A 24,011-nucleotide genomic window follows, 5' to 3' on the forward strand; every position below is an offset into this window, starting at 1 on the left:
CTTATCGCTCTCTCTCCGGCGCAATCAAATTCTCAATCGATTTACAACCACTTTGTGGACGACCATCACTAGTTGTCAAACAGAAAAATGGATCTGTTGTCAAGAAGAATGATGTTGTTTCTCCGGTCTTTTCTCTTAATTTTACCATTATTGGTAATAAATGCCAATGGTCAGGCAAATCCACAAGTGAATCCTGGACAGGTTGGTGTTCATCGGAGGTTTGAATATAAGTATTCCTTTAAACCTCCATATTTGGCACAAAAAGATGGAACAGTACCATTCTGGGAATATGGTGGAAGTAAGTAGTACTACAGCAACGACAACGACGACAACGTCGTCGTATACAGTGGCAGTGAGTAGCCAAGCACAGGCAAAGAGTTAGCATTTGACATACGCAGACACGTCAGTGAAAAAAAGAAAAACAAGTGCCGTCTCACATCAATGGTTGCATATGGCTGCGATGTGTGGGAAAGAGATGGAAGACAACTTCTAGACGAAATGTTGACAGAGTGGCAAAAGTGAGCACAGCCAGTTATCCGGTAACCCATCTAGATGGCCACGCAAACAAATGCTTCCTCTGTTGACCATTGTTGTTTGGCTGCTGTTACCACAAATGAATGAATGAATGGAAAAAATGTGGAAATTTTATTTATTTTTTATTTGCTTTTCTTCTAAGATGCCATTGCCAGTTCGGAGATGGTCCGTGTGGCCCCATCTTTGCGCTCACAGAAGGGTGCCATCTGGACCAAAAACCAACTCAATTTCGATTGGTGGGAAGTTGAAATTGTTTTCCGTGTAAATGGACGTGGCCGTATTGGAGCTGATGGTTTGGCCTTTTGGTATACCACACAAAAAGGCGACTACAATGGTAAGTAGTGTGGGAATGTAAATTACATCTGTTTGATTGATGATATTATTGTTTTTGTGATGTTATAGGTCCTGTATTTGGTTCCTCAGATCGTTGGAATGGTCTGGGTATCTTCTTCGATTCCTTCGACAATGACAATAAACACAATAATCCCTATATTATGGCCGTACTAAACGATGGTACTAAACAATTTGATCATGCCAACGATGGTACCACCCAACTGTTGTCCGGCTGTTTACGTGATTTCCGTAACAAACCATTCCCGACACGTGCCCGCATCGAGTACTACAATAATGTCTTGACTGTACTCTTCCACAATGGCATGACCAATAATAATGATGATTATGAAATGTGTTTGCGTGCCGATGGTGTTCAATTGCCAAAGAATGGTTACTTTGGTTTGTCGGCGGCAACTGGTGGTTTGGCGGATGATCATGATGTCTACCATTTTTTGACAACATCGCTGCATCCAGCCGGTCAAATTGTTGAGAATAAAGTACCACAAGATAATGAGAAGTTATCGCAGGAATATAAGGAATATCAAGAGAAATTGGAGAAACAAAAACAGGAATACAAAAAGGAACATCCCGATGAGGTAAGGACTATTTTTGGTATATTCATGATGCATATAGCAAACAGCCGAAAAATTTTCGGTTTTAATTATGGCCATGCACTGTCCAAAATATTGAATTTTATTTTGGCCCACAAAATTATCTGCCTTGGTTAAGACTGCGTGGATCTTGTATACATTTAATAAGCATCTTGAACAAATATTTCAATATTCAAAATGATTTAAATTTGGATATAATGGTAAAAAAATTGACTTTCGTTTTTCGCCCACAGTGCTTGACTGACCAAGGGTGTGTCGATCTAGTATTCATTTCTTGAAAAATACATAATAATATTGTCAAGAGGGGCTAAAGTTGGCTAATTTTAAAATTGCCATGTAACAGTCAAGAGTTTTTTTTTTTTAAATCACAGTCCTTTGGTGGTTAAGGGTATGCAGTTTTATCTTCTAAACTAAACCTTCAGAGGCTAAAAATAACAGCATTTTTTCATTTTTTATTTTTAAAAATTTAATAAAAATTTTTGTTTCATTTGTATCCAATTAATCTTTTAATTTATTTTATATTCACACTTTCTTTGTTCCCAATTTATTTTCCAGAAAGAAGAAGAAGAATGGGATGAATTCTATGAATCGGAAAATCAACGTGAATTACGACAAATTTGGCAAGGACAAAGTCAAATTTTCGAACACATACGTGAATTATCACGTAAAATGGATGAAGTTATTGGCAGGCAAGAGAATACATTATCCTTGGTATCACGGGGTTTGGGTGCTGCCGCTGGAGCGGCTGCTGTACAACAACCAGCTGTCGGTGGTACGGCACAACAACCACCTGTTGTTAATGTTGGTGGTAGCATTTCTCGGGCTGAAGTCGATCTATTGGTGGCCAATCAAAATAACCTCTTGGCCACCGCTCGTGAATTACGTTCTCTAATTGGTGATATTCACGCCAGAACCGATTCAATTCTGCAACAGCAACAACGTGCTCCCAGTGGACAAGTTCAATCGGCCGGTTATGATGTTCAGGCAATTATCAATGAAATGCGCGATGGCATGAATCAAGTTAAGCAGGGTATAACACATGTGGGACAAAAGTAAGTACATTACATATTTATTTATGTTATGCATTTAATGATACGATTTTCCATTTTAATGATTATTTGATATTTTTCGTAAAATATCGATTCATATTTTTCCATTAACAAATCGTCCAGAAGTTTGCGTAAAGAAACTGATTTTCATTTCTTAAAGTTTGAAAATTTCGTTTGGAAATTTGAAAGATATTTTTAGTGATAATTCATCATTTCTCAAGTGGAATTTCATGAATATTCTCGTCGCGTTTTTGCGTGTGTTTGAGTAAAGAAAGCCAAACGAAGATAAGAAACACACTATCATACAAAAATAGAAATTAGAAACAATAGAGGAACAACAATTTAAGTACAATGATCTATGTTTGAATGAGAAGGGGTTATTCAAATGTCGATTAAGCCAGGTCGGTCCAAATCAAGAAATAACAATATTTAAGATAAGGATTTTTAATATTGAAAATGGAATATATCAGTCCATGTTTATGTATATATTGGGTTTCTCATTCGGTCAAATGTTTCCTTATAATATTTCACATGGTATAGAAATTACGCACTTTGACAGTTAATCAAAACATCAGATGCTCTAAATGGACTACCTATTCATTGTGCCATAAATAATAAATTTAAACGATTGTGTTTTCACTTGTTTTGATCCATGCTTACTATTTACCAACAACATGAATTTCCCTCCTTTTTAATTGCAGATTGGGTGCCTCACCTCAGGCTCAAACAGCCTGTCCAACAGGCAACTGTGTAGGTGTTACATTGTTCCTTGGTGTTACGGCTGTACAGCTACTTTTAGTCTTCCTTTATACTATTTTCAAGTAAGTAAACACAAATCATAATTTTCAAGAACATTTAAACTTATTTCAAAATTATTTTCTCTTTTATATTACAGGAGTAGAAGTGAAGCCCAAGCTAAAAAATTCTATTAGGACTACTATAAAATAATAATAAATGTTGCTAAAAAAGAGAAGAAACTTAATAACAATATGTTATATTAATGATTAAAACGTAAACAAAACAATTGGCTAACGTTAATGTATAACAAATATTGTTTTATAAGATGATTGTTTTCCATTAGATTTTTTCTCTCTCTCATAAATGATGTCTTCGTTTTTAATATAAAAAAAGAAACAAAATATTGCTCAACAGAAAGAAAGAATACAAAAGAGTCCATAACGTTCATATCATTCTGTTTTTTAGTTTGTTTTATTCTTCTATTTTTGTATACCAATCGACAAACAAAATAGACTGATTAGTCTTTATATGTTTTCTATTAAAAACAACAAAACGAAAGAATTCAAGAAAATATCCGTTAACAAAAACACGTATTTACATATTTGCCAACAAAAAACAAACTTATGTGTTTTAATTTTTATATCTATGTAGAACCAATGAACATCCACACCCCTACCACCACCACGACCAACCACATTTATTGTTGTTTTATACTATTTTTATAATTTTAATTTTAGTAGATCCCCTTTTTTAGTTTTTAATTGAATCCCTCCCCTAGCCTTGTTCCCTCAGTTCTAGACTGGAGTTGTTGCAATTGATTATATATATTTTTTATTTTGTATTTTTTTATTTGTTTATAAGCTAAGTAGCATCTATCTCGCCCCTCTGTCCCTTTCTCTCTCTCTTCTAATTGATATTAATTAATATGAAAATTGTGTTTTCCAAACAATGTTGTGACCACATTCCAGTCTTAAAAATCTTTTTTTTAATATTTTAATAACAATTTTTTTTTTCTAAAAAAATTTTAAATTTATATATTTTTTTTAAATTTTCCAATTTCTAAGATTTGTAATTTCTGACTTTTTTACAATGATAATAAAATGAAACAAAAAAATATTTTAAAATATAATTAGAATGTGTGTTTTATTTTCGGATAGGGTTAAAGTTCAATAAACCAACGATGATAAGGCGTTTCGCCATGATTAAGTAACACAAATTTAGTATTTGTATTTTTTTTATATTTTTATATATCCTTCAACAAAAGGTGCAGGTTAAATTAAATTCATTATTCCATTTGTTACAAATTGAAATATTCATGGGAGATATAATCAATAATAATTTCCTTTATAGATCGATTAACCTTTTAGATATTGGAAAATTTCTACACATACGTTTTAAAATAAAGTTGCCCTATAGACGCCATCTTTGAAGTCAAATATATCACCATTTAAAATTATTTGCTGCAGTATAGTACAAGTTGGTTGGAATCTTCATTGCAAGTACATTTACGTACGTATTTCGTACATCACGAAATATTTTTCACTGACCTCTACGTTGCATTCCGCCACTTAATTTGCTGGGCCAACCGGCCACCTATGTCAAAGAAATTATTTCAAAGTATTTCGTACATCACGAAATATTTTTCACTGACCACTACGTTGCATTCCCCCCACTTAATTTGCTAGGCCAACCGGCCACCTATCTCAAATAATTTATTTCAAAGTTGGCAACACTACTATTGCAAGAGGCAGAAATGTAAACAAAAGCGAACAGCGTGTGAAAGAAATACGAAGTGAGGATCATGTGTGATATTTTTTTAATAAATTAAATGTTTGTGATTTGTTAATAATATGTCAATTTATAAAATTGTATATTAAAAACCTATGGAAGTGTATACGAATTAGATAAACAAGTTATAATTTATTAAGCGCTCTCCTTTCTCTCCTTGCCAATTTTCTCTAAGTAATATCTTCATTGAGACATCAAAAAAGGTTGTATCATTACATGTAAGTTAAATGTATCATAATTGTTATTTCAAATAAAACGTAAATAATTATTAAATACATTTTAAATTCGAATTTGGCATTGAGGTCAAATAGAAAAAAAAACTGTAAAAAATCAACGCCACATAGGTCGAATAGTTGGAGAAAAATATTTTTTTAGTCCTCGTAATTGGAGGAAATATTCCTTAAAAATCCACTAATTTCAGATAATTGGAAGAAAATATTTCTTGAAAAATCAACGCATAATTGAAGGAAAATACTATTTAAACCCCTAATACCTTCAGTCTATGGCATATCGCCTATTGACTGCAAGACAGGCATAAATCATGATTTTTATGGAGGGTATATTAATTTTGTCATTCCGTTTGTAACTCATCGAAATATTAATTTCCTACCATGTCAGGGCGAAATTCAAATACGATCTAGCCATGTCCCTCGCCATATTCTGAAGGAATTGAGATAGGTTTCATTTTGGGGTTCTTGAGTACGTTTTTTAACCGAATTCGCTGAAATTTGATACATTGGGTTCGTATTGGGTACCAAATTTCTCAACAAAAAATTATAAATATGGTCAACTTTTTTCTGGTAGCCCCCATATTACGGTACCCCTAATTTTCAATATTTTGAAGGTTTTTATCATATTTTTCTACCGACTTGGCTGTAATTTAGTATTTTGAGTTCTTAATAGGTACCAAAACTCTCAACAAAAAATTATGATATATGCCAATTTTTTTGTATAGCCCCCGTATAAGGCGATTCTAAGACGATTTTGCTATATGTTTTAATCATTATACCTTCGGGGGTATCGAAGTAAAAAACTAGAACGACCAGGTTCGAGAATGAAATATAAAATTTAGGCCGCAGTTAGGCCAATTCCCCATATTGTGATACCTACCCATTTTCGGTATTTTTAATATTTAGCGTGAAGGAATGTATTGTGATGCCAACATTTTCATATTGAACCATCAGTAGGTTGTTGAAATTTGTATTTGGTATACATTACGGTTTACAACAAAAAATTTTCATTGTTTTGTTTTATCAGACTTCATGTGGTGTAAAAAATCTGGTTAATATCATCTCTATCGTACTCTGATTGAGAAGCTGTAGAAGTTTCTCTGTTCCTTGTAAGATTTGAGTAAATTGAAAACAAAAAAAATTTTTTTTTTTTTTTTTTTTTTTTTGGAAAATCGATTTTTTTATTGTGTAGGTCTTTTAGCAAATGAACGATATGTAGTATACATTTATGTTGACTATTGTTTACTATTTTGGTTTGCGGAGGTATATGGAATCGTTGTCTATTATTTTTAATTTAAATTGACAGTTTGTGGAGGCGTTACCAGAGATGCCTGCCCTGTATAGATGAGAGTTGTATTAAATCTAAGTTTAGTACAAATATTAAGGGTGCCATTTTCAGACTTCAGCTAGACATGGTAAAAATAGTTCAAAAAGATTCTTAAAAAGAAATATTCTTTAGAAATTTCACGTCTAGTATAATCCTTGAAAAGTATTCCCTTATTTCTAATCTATTAACATGATTTAAATTTGGAAAAAATATTACGATGTTCAAAGTTTTCAATGAAAGCGGTTACTCGCTTCGAGAGACGATTGAACGTTTCTAAATCAGATTTTGTCCAAAGAAACGTTATGTCTAAAACTGATATTTCGATAAGGCACATTTGGGCCAGATAATTGAAGGAAAATATTTATTTTAAAAATCCACGTCAGTGACTCTGGAATAGGAGAAAAAATCGTTATAATTTACTTATGTAGGTCATAGAGATATATTCCCTAAAAAAGTCTGGCCTATAGATCAGATATTTAGGGGGAAATATAAACATTATTTTTAAAAAAATCCACTCATATAGACCACAAATATAGAGATAAATGTTGCTTAAGAAAGAAATAGGTCAGACAGTAGAAGAAAGTATTGTTTGTAAAATTCCAACTATGGGTCTGACATTTTCCTCCACCCAGATCAGATGAAGGAAAATATTGTTTAAAAATCTACATATGTATTCTTAAAAATTCGAATAGTTGAGGATAATAGTTTTACAAACATCAGCCGAAAGTTATCTTTGTAAAAAATGGCCAGATAATTGAAAGAAAATATTCTTTAAAATCAATAACAATAGATGAGATAGTTGAAGCTATACATTCTTAAAAAAATCCCCGCTTATGTCTCAGAAAAATATACAGGCTTATGTTGGGCATTCGTTAGGTAGAGATCTTGCTTGTTAAAATCGCTTTCACATGCTCGATTTATTCTGAATGAAACGGGAGAAGGAAATAAAGCAAAAATGCGAATTGAGAATTTTTGAAAATTGTTGTTGAAAAAGATTCGTGTTGCCATATTGTAATGTAAGTTGTAAAGTGTGTTGCCCTATTGTAATTTAATTATTTATTGATTTAAAAAATGTATTACTTTTTATTGTTATAACAATATAAATATGAAATATCAAAAATCCGCTGTAAAACGGCTTTGTAATTAAAAGAAAATAAATTAAAGTTTGAAAATATGGCAACATACAACGGTATGTGAGACCGTTGTCTATTGTTTTGATGCAATTTGGCGCAGCAACTACAACATATTACAAATAAAATCAGATTTTTTATAATGGCAAAAATCACATTGAACGATGTCAAAGACACAACGAATAATGGGAAGAAATCTGCGATTAAATTAAATTAATTCGCAGTTTATTACGATGGCAGTTCGGAAAGTTCTTAGCCTAGCACAAAAAGGGTGGTATAAACAGAAAAAAGTTAAGTTTTTTTGGAAACTTCCATCTCTGTTATGAAGACATGTTAAATTTTGTTTCGATCTGGCAACGACGCATTCTCATTTTTTACAATGAAAGCACGCATTTCTAATTTTTCCATTGCATGATGCAATAATAAGGTGATGTATCAAAACAAAAACATTTGTTTTTGTCTCGATTATCTGTCAAATTGTTCCATATAATATTTAACATGGTTGGTAACATTGCACATCGAATACAAGTAGAAATTATCCACTTTGACAGTTAATCGAAACATCAGCTGCGCTAAATGGACTACCTATTTATTGTGCCATGTTCCATTGAAAAAAATTGAGGATGCGTCTTTTTTGAACAACTGTTTCTATATATTAAGAGGTTGCCAGATCGAATCAAATTTTAACGTGAGTTCATAACAGAGATGGAAGTATCAAAAATACTTACCTTTTTCTGTTTATACCGCGCTTTTTGTGCTAGGCTAAGAACTTTCCGATTTTTCGCTTTCGAACATAATTCAGAATAAGGGAAAAATGAAAATGCGAAAAAAAATCGCTGCGAGTTCTGGTTCAGAATAGCGAAAAAATCACGGTAAATTGATGTTCAGAATAACGCTGATTAACACTTAAGGCAATTATTTGCATGAAAATATTCTTTAAGATTTCCAATATATATTTTTTTAAATATTTAATTTAAATGCCATAAAAATTATTTTTACTTTATGTTTGTATATTTATTGTGTAGTTCGTTATATTGAACGTCAATTCATATAAATTTATGCACATACATTTGTATTTATATACTCGCGTATACATATATTTATACGACTCCCTCTGAAATAAATAAAAAAATAAATTGTGGTAGCCAAATATATCAGAATATGTGTTTGTGTGTGTGCGTATGACTGGTATATAAATTTTGTGCCAACCAGGCAAATTTATTGGACAAAATGGAGCCATTCAAAAGTGGCATATTTCTACCCAAAACCCTATCCTCATCACCTCATCTAGTTACTTTTCCAGTTATATAAACCTTTCCATCGAATAGCCAATGAACGGCAGCGACATGATATTTTCAAATGCGCAGGTTTTTCTTTTTGCCACATCTGCAAATATATTTTAGCTTTGAGTGAAATCAAAAATTCATCCCCGGAATTGTTGTCCAACCAACCAACCATCAACCAATCAGCGAGCAGCAATTTTTGTTCAACGCTTTTGAGTGATTTTTATTTGGAGAATTGACTCGATTTTTATCGCTTACCATGTTGACGAATAGTAAATTGCAATTATTCTATAGTATACGAATTTATTCTAAACAATAAAAAAATTGTTAATTTTTTTTTTTAACAATTAAACATTTTAAAATAGTGAAATAATTTTAAAAAAATTAATTTGAGGTGAGTTTGAAGTTTTTTTAATTAAATAAATAGATACAAATATTTATTTTTAATAACATTGGAGTCAAAAAATATTATAAATAAATACATGTAAGAAACAGTAATTCAGAGAAATGTAAGACAACTTATTGGCGTTTATTAATACAATTTTCATTGAATATTTTATTTGCAACTTTAAAAATTAAAAGCCAGTGAAATGGTCATTTAAATTCTATTTCTTAACAATTTTTTAAAAATTCATTTGTGGGAACCCCATTCTCGATTTAAAAAACGTACAATTTTTAATATTTATTTCAAACCTATACTAAAACAATTTCAAAAGTTCAAGACCTCTTGAAACAAATCCATTTCACATTCATTCATCAATTTACATTCACTTTCTTTTCCATGTCTTGCTGGTGGGATTTTGTTGAAAAAATAAATTAATAATTTGAGATTTGGGTTCACAAATTTTCAAAATTGTACGCTATTGGTTTAAGTCCCCAAGTGTTCTTGAGCCAAATCCGTTTCAGATAACTTGATTTTAAAATTTCCGTCTATGGACAGGACAAGTATTCTTTAAAAATCCACGCCTATGGATAGGAAAAATGTTTTTTAAAAATCCACGTCAATGGAGTAGGAAAACTAAGGAAAGTAGTAAAGTCGGACTGGACCGACTATATGACTGATATGTATCCTTACAATTGCATGTCAATGTTTCCTCGAAGGCAGATTTCGATTCGTCTGCGTACCATGGGAAAAATTTATAGAAAACGATTTATAGCAAAATTGATACACGCTATTCGGTACGCTGCACTGTTAAAAATTTAATATCAAGCAGACACTCATTCGAAATATATATATGGAAGCTATAGCTGCGTACATATGGAAGCATAAGGGAATAACGTTCTTCAAGTCTCAATTTGATACCTTGTCGGCCGAACATTAAGAGCTTGGTACACCATTTGTGTAAAATCGGACGAATATATATGTATATGTGTGAGCTATATCGAAATCTGAACCGATTTTGCCGAAACTTTCCAAACGTCATTTTAGACTCAATTCAGTACGCTTTCGTGCAAATCGAAGGATATATAGGGTCTTTGATGCACTATTTACCTAAAACGGACGAATATATGGGAGCTATATCTAAATCCGAACTGATTTTCACGAAACTTAACACACATCACTATAGACTTAATTCAGTACGCTGTGCCAAATTTCGTGTAAATCGAAAGATATATAGGTACTTTGGTGCACCATTTACCTTAAATCGGACGAAAATATATATGGGAGCTATATCTAAATCTGAATACTGGAAAATCCTGGAAAAATATTCTTTAAAAATCCACGCCTATGGTAGTTCTGGAAAAATATTCTTTAAAAACCCACGCCTATGGTACTCCTGGAAAAATATTCTTTAAAAATCCACGCCTATGGTAGTCCTGGAAAAATATTCTTTAAAAATCCACGCCTATGGTAGTCCTGGAAAAATATTCTTTAAAAATCCACGTCAATGGGCAGAGTGGTCCTGGAAAAATATTGTTTAAAAATCTACGAAAGACCTGGGAAAAATTTGTTTAAAACAGCCCTTGAAAAATGTGTTAAATAAAATCTATGCATATGGGCACGATAGCCCTGGAAACATATTTTTTAAAAAATACACGCCTAATGAGAGAATAGTCCTAGGAAAAATTGTTTAAAAAAATCTACACATATGTGTAGGATAGTCCTTGAAAAAGTAGTGTTTAACCCTTTCAGTGTTTTTGTCGAATATATATATTTTAATCTGCACCTTTGGTCTAAAATTAATTCACGCCAATAGCATACAAGTCCTCGGAGATATTCATAAACCAGTGAGCGAAGCAGTATAGTCGGACGGGCCGACCATATGATACCCTACACAACTACCAACGAACTCCAACTTTCTTCGGTTCTATATTCTGAGCCTGGGCAATTTTTCGCGATATTTGCACCTTCTTGACCGATTAGAGATCAACAGCACAACTTCCTTACACTGATATATTTTCCGAATATCCCAATATTCAGTACTGCTCTTCTAATTACTTATCCAGATTTCCTTTACCGTGGGTTGTATTGTGATTTTCGGCTTGTGGCCTATATATTGGCTCTAAAAAAACACACAAAAAATTTAGTTTTCGGTCCACTTCATCCCAAAAATTTAATCTGATCATCACTGAAAATTATAGGTTGTCCTTGACCATACCTGGATCCTCGATATCCTCGAGGCTATATTTCCGCCCTCTATTGTGGTAATGTGTTACTAAATAATATTTGAATACGTAAGCACCTGTAAATATCTAAATTTAACTCCCACATCCGAGTACATACGCCAATATAATTGGTATCAATTTAAAGGCCAACAACTCCCCTTGGATATACTCTCAATTTCTCGGGTCTTTGTGCTTCAGGAGTAAATATATATGCCATAGAATACAAATTTTGTCAATTTTCACGCAAAAGTATAGGTCCATTTGACCCGCTAAATATTGACCGTTCTTTATCAAAACAGGCATGCTTATTTTTTGGTCCGATCCCCTTCTCCATGCAAAAATTCCAGAAAAATATTCTCCCCTCCATTGTTCACTTGTTATATACCCCATTTATGGTTGTATTACAAACTCCCTTTCCCTCCAACCATTTTCCAAAAAAAATTACAATTTGCAATATTATCGCATTATTTATGTGTATGTGTTGCCAAAAAGACAATTTTGACATTTTAATAAATTTAAGTGATTTCGTTTTCCCTCCCCCCTTTCCCTTTCCCAACAAACCACAAAATTTATGACTGCAGTAACGAAACAAAAAGAAAAGGACTTCTGGCTGTGCCATTTTTGGCAAAATTTGAATCGAATCTTCCTCCAACCATTCCCAAAACGAATCGATTGAATTCGTTCAACATGTTCAATACAAATACAGAAAATGTTGTCATGTGTTTGTGTGTGTGAAGCGAAAACCAAACAATTTTGAACCAAAATCATCATAGTCAGCCGATTATGATTAAGGGAAGCTGAAGAAGAGGAATAAGAGAGTACAAGCAAATTATGGATTATTAGTTATGCGAATGAATATGAATTTACAACAATTGTAATAAATCTCGATTACCCCCACTCGCCCTTTTTTTGCAGTCAGTATTAATAGACCATGCATTCTAAGTTGCAATGGAAACGGAATGCGATCTGTGCATATGCAGGATATAGCAGGATAATTTTTTGGCAAAGTCATCTCTCTATTTTGCCATATTAAACATAAGGCGTAATATTCATTCATTGCGAAATGCTAATGGCTGTCCCGTAAATCCTTAATAAGTGATAAAAATCAATACAAAGTCAAACGATATCCTGTCAATGGCATTGCCGAACAAAAACGAACAAACCACCCTCCCTCCTGCCACAATAAATGTAATCGGTGTTGTTTAACCAAAAGAAGTGGATTACAATCCTAACAGTTAAATGGATGAACCATGGAATAACGACTTAGTTGGTTGCCTCTATTAGTTTATTGCAAGTGTAACGAATTTTTGGGTTTATGGACGAAGCGTTGCTCATTTTTGTTTTGTGTCTTTTTGCACAGCTAATAGTTTTCGATGAGAATTGCATATGGCTCAAATATGCCACAAAAGGATAACAGACACACACACATATATATGAACACATCCTCTGTGACATAATAAATGTGCAATCGAGCGTGTATGCCGGCAGTTTGAATTCAATAAAAATTCTGGCAGAAGTTGATGAAGAAAAAAAAAATAACAGAAAAGAAAACATTTTATCAACACCCATGTCAAGTATTTGTTGTGTTTACAAACTTTACAAGACCGATTTGACATGATGATAAGGGTGATCCCTGCCTTGCATAGCCAGCAAGGATAATGGCGGTGGTGTCTCTGTTCCCCCTCCCATCCCCTTGGCTGGCGATACTACTTTTATTTATGAGCACTTAATTCATTTGACAGAGCGTATTCTGAGCGTTTGGCTAAATCCTCGCATCCTCTCATCCAAGGATTTGGAATAGCGAAATGACGCATTTTCTTGTTAAACACCAACATTAGTGGTGTTGTTGTGGACAATGTGGAATAATGTTTGTTGACTATGGAGTAGTTTTTTTTTTGGAAATCTGTTCAGTTTGGTGTTGTTGCCATTTTGGCACTTTGCATTGCCGCAGGCATTCCCTTGGATGAGACAGTGGAAGAAAAAAGGGGTTTGAAAGGATATTTTTCTATGGAAAAAATCCTTTGATTTTTTAAAGGTCTATCCGGACCATAGACGTGGATTTTTTTAAAATATTTTTTTAGGACTACCATAGGCTTGGATTTTTATACCCTTCACCACACTGTGGTACAGAGTATTATGTCTTTGTGCATATGTTTGTAACAGGCAAAAGGAAGCGTGATAGACCCATGGTTCCTTTTGAGAATATGCATAGCATCACTTTTTAAATCGATTTATGCATGTATGTCCGTCCGTCTGTCCATGTTAAATTGTAAACAATGTACAGGTCGCATTTATGATCCGAATTGGATGAAATTTAGCACATCTCATTTGTTTGGACCAAGGACGAACCCTATTGAAATTGGGAAAAATCGCTTCAGATTTCGATATAGCTCCCATATATACATCTTCGTCCGATTTAAGGTAAATGGTCTACCAAAGTCCCTATATATATTTTGATTTGCACAAAATTTGGCATAACATAATGAATTAAGTCTAGAATGATGTGTGCAAATTTTCGTAAAAATCGGTTGAGATATAGATATAGCTCCCATATATAGCTTCGCCCGATTTTAGGTAAATAGTCCACTAAAGTCTCTGGAAATCTATTGATTTGCACGAATTTTGGCCCAGCGTATGCCTAGAATGATATATCTACCTTATATATTTTCGTCAGATTTTATGTAAATGGTGCAACAAATTCCCAATATATCCTTCGATTTGCACGAAATTTGGAATAGCGTACTGCATTAAGTCTAGAAAGATGTGTGCTAAATTTCATGAAAATCGGTTCAGATTTAGATATAGCTCCCATATATATTTTCGTCCGATTTTAGGTAAATGGTGCACCAAAGTCCCTATATATCCTCCGATTTGCACGACATTTGGCACAGCGTACTGAAAAATGCCTAGAACGATGTGTGTTAAATTTCGTGAAAATCGATTCAGATTTAGATATAGCTCCCATATATATTTTCTTCTGATTTTAGGTAAATTGTGCTCTAAAGACCCAAAGTTTGTCCGATTGACACACAATTTTTTACAATGAACTCGTTGAAATCGATTCAGATTTCCAGGACTACCATAGGCGTGGATTTCTTAAATAGTATTTTCCCAGGACTACCATAGGCGTGGATTTCTTAAATAGTATTTTCCCAGGACTACCATAGGCGTGGATTTCTTAAATAGTATTTTCCCAGGACTACCATAGGCGTGGATTTCTTAAGTAGTATTTTCCCAGGACTACTATAGGCGTGGATTTCTTAAATAGTATTTTCCCAGGACTACCATAGGCGTGGATTTCTTAAATAGTATTTTCCGAGGACTACCAAAGGCGTGGATTTCTTAAATAGTATTTTCCCAGGACTACCATAGGCGTGGATTTTCTTAAAGAATATTTTTCCAGGACTACCACAGGCGTGGATTTTCTTAATGAATATTTTTCTAGGACTACCATAGGCGTGGATTTTCTTAAAGAATATTCTTCCAGGACTACCATAGGCGTGGATTTTCTTAAAGAACATTTTTCCAGGACTACCATAGGCGTGGATTTTCTTAAAGAATATTTTTCCAGGACTACCATAGGCGTGGATTTTCTTAAAGAATATTTTTCCAGGACTACCACAGGCGTGGATTTTCTTAAAGAATATTTTTCCAGGACTGCCATAGGCGTGGATTTTCTTAAAGAATATCTTATCTTAATCCAAAAAAATATAAGCTTTCTTACATATCCTTAATTCTCCCAAAATATCCTACTGTAATTCCTATATGAGGTCCAATACCTTCTAAACGTGTTTATCCATTTTGTTATTTTATTGACTTATGGCTTTTAATTGCTTTGTTGCCGATTTATCTGTTCATCCTCAGCATTTGGCTTTAAATGCAACGCAAATAAATGAGGCTGTAATGGGGTATGGGATAAACGGGGCTGGGGGATGTCACCTCCATAGATCACAGAAATCTGGTAGTGAGTGACAGTTAGAAATACCACATGTTTGTATTCCACGAAGAGTGACCCAAACCAGGGCAGGGAACATGTTAAGTGTATTAAAAATGTCCTTGCCATTTGTTGGTGTTCGGTTTGGTGGTGGCACAGCAAAGTGTAATGAGTCAAGTGTTGCTTGATAATGTTGCAAAGTTGTGTGTGTGTGGCATGGACTCGCATTTTGATGAATGGTGGTCGCCTACCAAAAGAAGACACTTTGTCGATGCACATTAACTGATAATGGATGGCTTGGCATTAATTTAAAACTCAATTGAGCTTGTGACGGAGGGTACTTCAGCGCTGCATTCAGCGGCAATGGAACTTGTTTACAACGCACCCCATCCTCCTTCCCCTTCCTGTCCGTTGGTTTTTGATAAATGCTTAAATGAGTTTTAAATAGATACACTGTATCTTAAACGTTTTATCTGTGGGTTGGAGATCTGAAAAAAAAGGTTGTAGTGGAACAATTGACAGACATTTAACAGTAAATGGTGTCACTACTGCATGGAGGACATAATTACCACATGTCAACATCTAGAGTCTGTTTGTGTGTGAGGTTATGTATATTTATAAAATGTAACGGTTTTTGAAAATGTTTTTAAATGTCATGCTAGATTTTGATCTCAGTTGCTGACGAACGATTTAACAAAACTATTTGCTAGTTTAGAAGATGAATTTTAATATATATATATATATATAATATCCAATGAAAATTGGAATTAAAAATGCCAAAAAGTCAACGTCTGAGAGCTTGTATCGTCACGGTGCACAATAATTCGTTTTCTTTTTCGAAGTACTCCGATGATCCAACTAGAGTAAAACCCATTTTATACCCTTAGCCTTATGGTTAATGCTGCGGCAAGACAGTATCACATCGAAATATTGGTTTATACCCAATGTTTCTTTGGACCAAATCCGTTTCAGAAAATTTGAAGTCGATTACAAATGTCCGTCAGTCTGTCTAGCCGGCTGGTGCCCACAATAACTCTTGAAGGGAGTAACCGATTTCATTTGAACTTTGCACAAAGTAATTTTTATTCCAAACTTTCGATGATGGAGGATATCGGCCACTCCATCTGGGAAGTACCAGAAAATGTTCCTGAAAGTTTGTTTTATAATATCAAGCAAACGGATTATCCGATTTGTATCAAATTTTGCACAACCTAATATTATAACCATGCCTGTATAATGTTGAAAGATAGAACTTATCGTACGACTCCTTCTGGCACCTACCCCACAAAGGATTTTTAAAATTTGTATATCTCAAATTCAGCCCAGACTCCTTGTCAAAGTGTCCAAATCATTGACTCTGAAGCCCTGCATTATACTGAATATATTACCCATACTCTTACACTAGGGTGACGTAGGGGACGATAAATACCAAGCAACGGCTCTGATTGATTTTAATATGACAAAGCCCAATCTTATCTTGGTCCCTCTTTCATCTCAAGTGTGGACACATACCTCCCCTCTAGCCAGCTATCATCATCATCATCATCCCATGAAATAGTGAACTATACAAAAATAGCTGCCAAGAAACGAGACATACATTTGGCTGCGGATTTATTGTTAGTAGGAGAATAAAAGACCTCGTCTACAGATTCACTACAGCAGATGAGCGAATTGCTAGATCCGTATAAAAACGAAGTTCTTCTACATCAGTCTTATTTGCGCCCATGCTCCGACGGAAGACAAAAATGAAAAGACCAAAGAGGGCTGCCCTGGCCATGGCATTAAAATTCTGTTAGGAGATTTTAATGCAAAAATCGGAAGGGAAAACATTTTTGGTCCCACCGTTGGTGAAGAAAAATGTTGACTAACTTCGCGGCAGCAACAAACACGGTAGTTAGCAGTACCAGACTCAAGCTGACTCAAGAAGACGTTCGGTCGATACGAGGAGCGAATATCGATACGAGGAACGAATATCGATTCGAATCATTACCTTGTGGCAGCCAAGGTTTGCACCCGTCTTAAAGTAGCAGTAAAGGTGCGGCGTAATGTCGAAAAGCTGCAAACACAACAGATAGATAATGAGATACTCCGCTCAACTTCCCCACTTGCTTGACGAAATCACTCCTTGTCCCAATAATAATATAGAAGCACAATGGCAAAGAATTGCCCACTCCCTACAAACTGCAGCAAAAACGACACCTGGGTACCATATACCACCATCAAGAAACCCATTGTACGATCCTGAGTGAAAAACGCAGCGAATATTGCAATCCTGCCGACTGTAGCAACACGTATTACGATGGAGAATTATCAGGAGAAAATTAAAGAGGAGAAACGTATTTTCAGAAAAAAAGAAGAAAGAACGAGAAAAACGTGAGCGTGAGCAAATCGAGATGTACAGGAGTCAGAATGAAGTCCGAAAAAGAAACCAACGGGTACAAAACCAAACCGAATGCTTTGGTGTAGGCACATCCTCATTTAGAGATAAAAAAGGAAAACTGGTGACAGATACAGACAGCGTGTTGGGGATCTGGAAGGGGCATTTTGAAAAGCTTCTGGTATCAAATAGTGCCGGAGAAGAATATACCCCGAACCAATAAGAGATGACGGTATATATTGTATACCACCTAGCCAACATGAGGTCAGAATAGCAATTAATCTGCAGAAGAACAATAAGGCAGCAAGTGCCGATGGCTTACCAGCCGAACCATTCCAGAAAGGTGGTCAGATGCTGGTCAGGAGCAGCTGATTAGTACAATTTTGCAAGAGGTATGCATGCCCATTAATTGGAACCTCTACATCCTGTGTCCCGTGCACAAAAAAGGAGATAATACGATATGTGACAACTATAGCGGAATAAGTCTCCCATCGCATATAAAGTGCTATCAAGCGTGCCGTGTGAATGACTGAAGCCAGTGGTCAATAACATTATTGGACCATACCAATGCGGCTTCAGGCCTGGTAATTCTACCATTGACCAAATTTTCACTCTGCGCCAGATCCTGGAAAACGAAAAACACATCGACGCATTCACCTATTCGTCGACTATAAAGCTGCATTCGACAATCCTATCCGTTCAGAGGTGTTTAAAGCCATGTCTGCTTTCGGCAAAATTAATACGGCTATGAAGAATAACTTTAACTGGCACAAGGTCAGCAGTTTAAATCGGAAAGGAACTCTCGGAGCCCTTCAATGCCGAACGAGGATTCAGACAAGGTGACAGTTTGTCGTGAGGGGCTGTTTAACATCCTGCTGGAAAAGGTCATACGAGATGCAAATGTGAACAGAAATTACACTCCATACACCAAACAGCATATGTTATTCGCCTATGCCGATGACATCGACATAATGGGTCGAACATTGCGAGCGTTAACAGCCATCTTTGAACGAAATGAGAGGGAGTCTGCCAAAGTGAGACTGGCTGTATATGGCGAGAAGACCAAGCTAATGGTATCAACGCGCAAGACGTCCAGTAGACTCGGACTGCGGAATTTGAAAATTGTAGCTTCGTGGTAGTGAACGATTTTATATACCTCGATACCGCCATAAACAAAACTAATAATAACATCAGCTTTGAAATCCGAAGGAGAAAAATATTGGCCTCAAAAGCAAAAGCAACACCACCTCTCGCCAGAAGCAACACCACCTCTCGCCAGACAAATCTCACACTCTATAAGACCCTGATTTTGCCCGTGCTGCTGTATGGATTGAAGCAATGTTTGAGAGAAAAATTCTCCGGAAGATCTATGGGCTGATCTGTCGAATGACACGCATAGATAGATCGATTCAGCTAGTAGATGTATGACAATAGGTATACTAACATATTTCTAGGCTTTACAACCTCTTCGAGCCACACAAACTTATAATAACATAGTTGCGTATGATATTAAAAATCGGTATATAAATTTGGTCTACATACGTTCAAACGTTAAGGGTATATATCATTCGACAATACTGACTGATTTCAGAAGGATTTTTATTCTCTTCTCGAAAAATCCATATGGATATCCTTATCTCAATTGTTGTATCACAATTCTATTGTTGTAACAACTCCCTCAATTAAAGCTTTTTGTCGTTGTTATTGTTGTTGTTTCTCATATTGAAGTAAATTATCATAAAATTGTTGTGAAACAAAAATAACAAATGAGAATAAATAAACAAGAGAACAATAAAGAATTGGGAGACACTTTCTACATAATTTATGCACATGACAGACAACAGCGAGGAGGAAGAAGAAGAAAATGACGACCAAAGAGATATTATCTTTCATTTCATTTTTATGACAAAGGCAAAATAACGAAACATTTCAAATTTTCCATATAGTTTTTATTTTTGTTTTTCTTTTTTTCGAGGGGAATCCTCTATCTATTTAGTTAAGTGGAAAGACAATCAACCCTCTGGAATAGAACAAGGACATTGCCTTGTTAAGTAAACTCCTTCAGATGATGGCTGGCTGGCTTTTTAAAGCCTGAACTATTTTGTTTTTTATTTTTCTTCTGTAGAGTTGACAATGCTTTTGCATCACCCCAAAAAAGCCACAAATTATTTTTATGGGCACTCAACTACGCACATTATCCTTTCAAGAATGTTTTGCGGCATAGAAGGACCTCGTGTCATTTTTCAACTGTGTAACAACGGGGTGAATGGAGTCAGTTGCTTCTTCCACTCTCTCTCTCTCTGTCTTTATTCAGTTGTCATAATTTTTATGAATTCATCCGCGAAACGAAAAAAATGAAAACTGCAAGGATATCATAATAATCATCGTCATCCTGCATTGTATTATTGCTGGCCATTGCCTGCCTAGCAACCCTCTTCGGCACGCTTAACAATTTAAAGAAATTAGAATTCATAACAAAGCGAGGCGAAGCGTCACAACGCAACGCTCTGAAATGGGAATGGTGCGAAAATTTTAATTGATGACAATTTCATTAAAACACAACATCTGTCTGTCTGTCTGTCTGTCCGACCATCCATCCATCCAGCCATTACAAAATATTAACTGCCGCAGGAAAAGCGTAAACATTTGTGAATGCTCATGATTCGATCGTAAAATTTGGAAATAAATTTTCAACAAATCCTTGTCTATGGGACTAGGTATGGGGAATTTTAAAGAATTTGGAGATTTGAAAACATGACATGTGTAAATGTGACCATAATAATGCGACGACGAAGAACTAGAAGCAGCAGAAGGTCCTGCAAAATGTATGGCAAAGCTGGAGTTATGGATGGAAATATATTTAAACGCTTAGGCGGACAGATGCGTTAATGGCTTTGCCTCACAAACGCTGAGGCTGGGTTAATGACTGTTTTATGATTTCTTTGCTCCCAACTCTCTATTTGCAAAACGGACTATTAAATTTTTTTTTTGGATTTTGAAGAAGTACAACTTCATTCCTTAATTCATCTGCACATTAATTATTGCTGTGAATTGCAAAACGAAATTTATGACATTGTTAATTGTTTAATGACTTTTCCCGCCAACACCACGTCACATTTTGGGCTGACATGACCAAATGAAGGCAGTGCTCTTCTCTCTTTAATTTTATTAAATCGATTTTTATTTACAAGATTTAAGTGAATGATTTTATGACTAATTTTAGTAAATTATATTTATTTACTTAAATTTTTATGTAGTTAAAGTTAGTTAAAGACTACAGTTCGATATGACGTTTATGATTGCGAAAAATGGCTCCTATCAATAGGACGCAATGTTTGACATGACATATTTTAGCCTAACAGATGTAAATAGTATTTTTATCCGGTTACCTTTCTAGTAACATGAGGCGAAGTTCTCATACTCTCCATCATGATCGAGAATTCGGTCCGGAGCGTTATGTGGAGGCTATTTCAAAACATAAGGTACGTTTCGACCCGGTTTGTTAATCGAGTTACCAAGCCCTAACGGTTTAGACTAGTATTAAAATTAAATGAAGTGGATTTATCAGCTGTTGTTTGTTTACGTATACAAACACATTTCCTGGTTTCATAATACTTTCTTTGTTGACCTGTGACAGAACGGTTGTTCCATAAGCCGAGCTTAAAAAATATTTAAAAGCGCGTCGGTTTTGTGCGCATCTCATCCAATTTAAAGACCTTTTTCCGAGTTGTTCCATAAGCCGAGCTTCAAAAAGATTTCCAAGCGCGTCGGTCTTGTGCGCATCTCATTCCATTTTAAAGACCATTTTCCGAGATGTTGTCTTCCTCTTGATCTTTCCATCGGATTCGTGGCCTTCCCCTTCTGCATGAACCATCACTTGGCTCCGTTTTATATAACTTTTGAGCTGGGGCATCTTTATCCATTCTCACAACATGACCAAGCCAACTTAGTCGCTGATACGCTCGATACGTCTTACAGCTCATGGTTCATTCGACGGCGATATTAACCGTCGACACAGAACAGCCCATAGATCTTTTGAAGAATTTGCCTCTCAAACACTCCAAGAGCTGCCTCATCTGCTTGCGCAAGTACCTATGCTTCAGATTCATACAACAACACAGGTAATATCAGCGTCCTGTAGAGTGGGAATTTGGTTTAGCGAGAGGTGGCCTTGCTATTGAATAGCTTACTCAGATCATAGTAACATCTGTTGGCCAACACAATTCTTTTCGGGGTTTCAAAGCTGATGTTATGAGTTCGATTTATGGCGGTACCGAGGCATAAATCAGTTGGTCCGAGTCTACTGGACGTTGGTCCGAGTCTACTGGACGTTTTGCGCGTTGATACCATCAGCTTGGTCTTTTTGCCATTTAATGCCAGTCTCACTTTGGCAGACTCCTTCTCAATTCGTTTTAAGATTGCTGTTACCGCTCGCAATGTTCGACCCATTATGTCGATCTCGTCGGCATAGGCGAGTAATATGTACTGTATACAGAGTCCCCTTTCTGTTTACATTTGCATCTCGTATGATCTTTTCCAGAAGGATGTTAAAAAGATCAAAGAACTCTCACTATGTCTGAATCCTCGTTCGGTATTGAAGGGCTCCGAGAGTTCCTTTCCGACTTTAACTGCTGTGCCCCGTACCACTTAATGTTATCCTGCAAAGCCGTATTACATGGTTTTGAATACCTCTGAACGGATAGGGCTGTCGAATGCGGCTTTATAGTCGACAAATAAGTAGAATGTGTCGATATGTTTTTCCTGGGTCCAAGATCAGACGCAGAGTGAAAATCTGGTCAATGGTGGATTTGTCAGGTCTGAAGCCGCATTGGTATTTTCAAATAATGTCATTGACAATTGTCTTCAGTCGTATACACAGCACGCTGGATAGCACTTTATAAGCGATGGGAAGGAGACTTATTCCTCCATAGTTGGCACATATCGTCTTGTTTTTTTTTTGTGCACGGGACACAGGATGCTGGGGTTCCAATCATTGAACATGCATTCCTCTAGCCAAATTGTTCTAATCCGCTGGTACATGCTCCTGACCAGCATCTGACCACCGGTCTTGAATAGTTCGGTCGGTAATCCATCGCCACCTGCTGTTTTATTGTTCTTCAGCCGATATTGGCTAGGTGGTTTGATGTTTTACTAGTTGGTAAAATTTCCGGACTTCATACTGACTCCTTACAAAATCACCGAAATAAAAATTCAATTCTAGCTATACAAAGAACACACTTATTCGTTGACTATAAATCCGCATTCGACATCCCTATCCATTCAGAGGTGTTTGAAGCCATGTCAGCGTTCGGCATTCCTGCAAAATGAACACGGCTATGTAGGATGACATTAGATCGTATAATGTCAGCAGTTAAAGTAGGAAAGGACCTCTCGGAGCCCTTCAATACCGAACGACGATTCCGATAAGGTGACAGTTTGTCTTGTGACCTGTTTAACATCCTACTTGAAATGGTCATACGAGATGCAAATATGAACTGAAATAGCATTCTGTACATTGCGAGCGATAACAGCCACCTTTGAACGAATTGAGAAGGAGTCTGCCAATGTGGGACTAACAGTAAATGGAGAAAAAATCAAGCTGATGGTATCAACGCGCAAGACGTCCAGTAGACTCGGCCAACTGTGGAAATTGAAAACTACAGCTGCGAGGTAGTGAACGATTTTATATACCTCGGTACCGCCATAAAAAAAAAACTAATAACATCAGATTTGAAATCCGGAGGAGAATAGTGTTGGCCAACAGATGCTACGATGGCCTGAGCAACTCAAAAGCAAGGCCACTTCTCGCCAGACCAAACTCACACTCTACAAGACGCTGATATTACCCGTGCTGTTGTATGGATCTGAAGCATGGGTACTTACGCAAGCAGATGAGGCAGCTCTTGGAGTGTTTAAGAGAAAAATTCTCCAAAATATCTATGTGCCGATCTGTGTCGAAGGTGAATACCGCCATCTATTCTCGGACATCGACATAGTCAGACGGATCGAGCTGCAGCGACTACGTTGGCTAGGCAATCTTGTGAAAATGGATGAAGATGCCCCAGCTCAA

At 35.7% G+C, this 24,011-nt stretch overlaps 2 protein-coding genes across 2 annotated transcripts in view; one reads left to right on the forward strand and one right to left on the reverse strand.

Annotated features, from left to right (window-relative positions):
- Positions 1 to 24,011, reverse strand: part of LOC133334653 (pyrimidodiazepine synthase) — a 220,473-nt gene that overhangs the window by 43,775 nt on the left and 152,687 nt on the right. The window lies entirely within an intron of this gene.
- LOC133334645 (protein ERGIC-53) lies at positions 53 to 3,464 on the forward strand. The gene is made up of 6 exons (XM_061542963.1): positions 53 to 298; positions 677 to 868; positions 937 to 1,463; positions 2,034 to 2,530; positions 3,229 to 3,348; positions 3,423 to 3,464. Exons 1-6 carry the CDS (start codon positions 88 to 90, stop codon positions 3,457 to 3,459), a joined length of 1,584 nt encoding a protein of 527 aa, XP_061398947.1. The 5' UTR covers positions 53 to 87; the 3' UTR covers positions 3,460 to 3,464.

The sequence above is a fragment of the Musca vetustissima genome, unplaced genomic scaffold (assembly GCF_032173495.1).
Source record: "Musca vetustissima isolate MV318-11 ecotype Yass unplaced genomic scaffold, APGP_CSIRO_Mvet_v1 utg2180, whole genome shotgun sequence".
NCBI classification, from domain to species: domain Eukaryota; kingdom Metazoa; phylum Arthropoda; class Insecta; order Diptera; family Muscidae; genus Musca; species Musca vetustissima.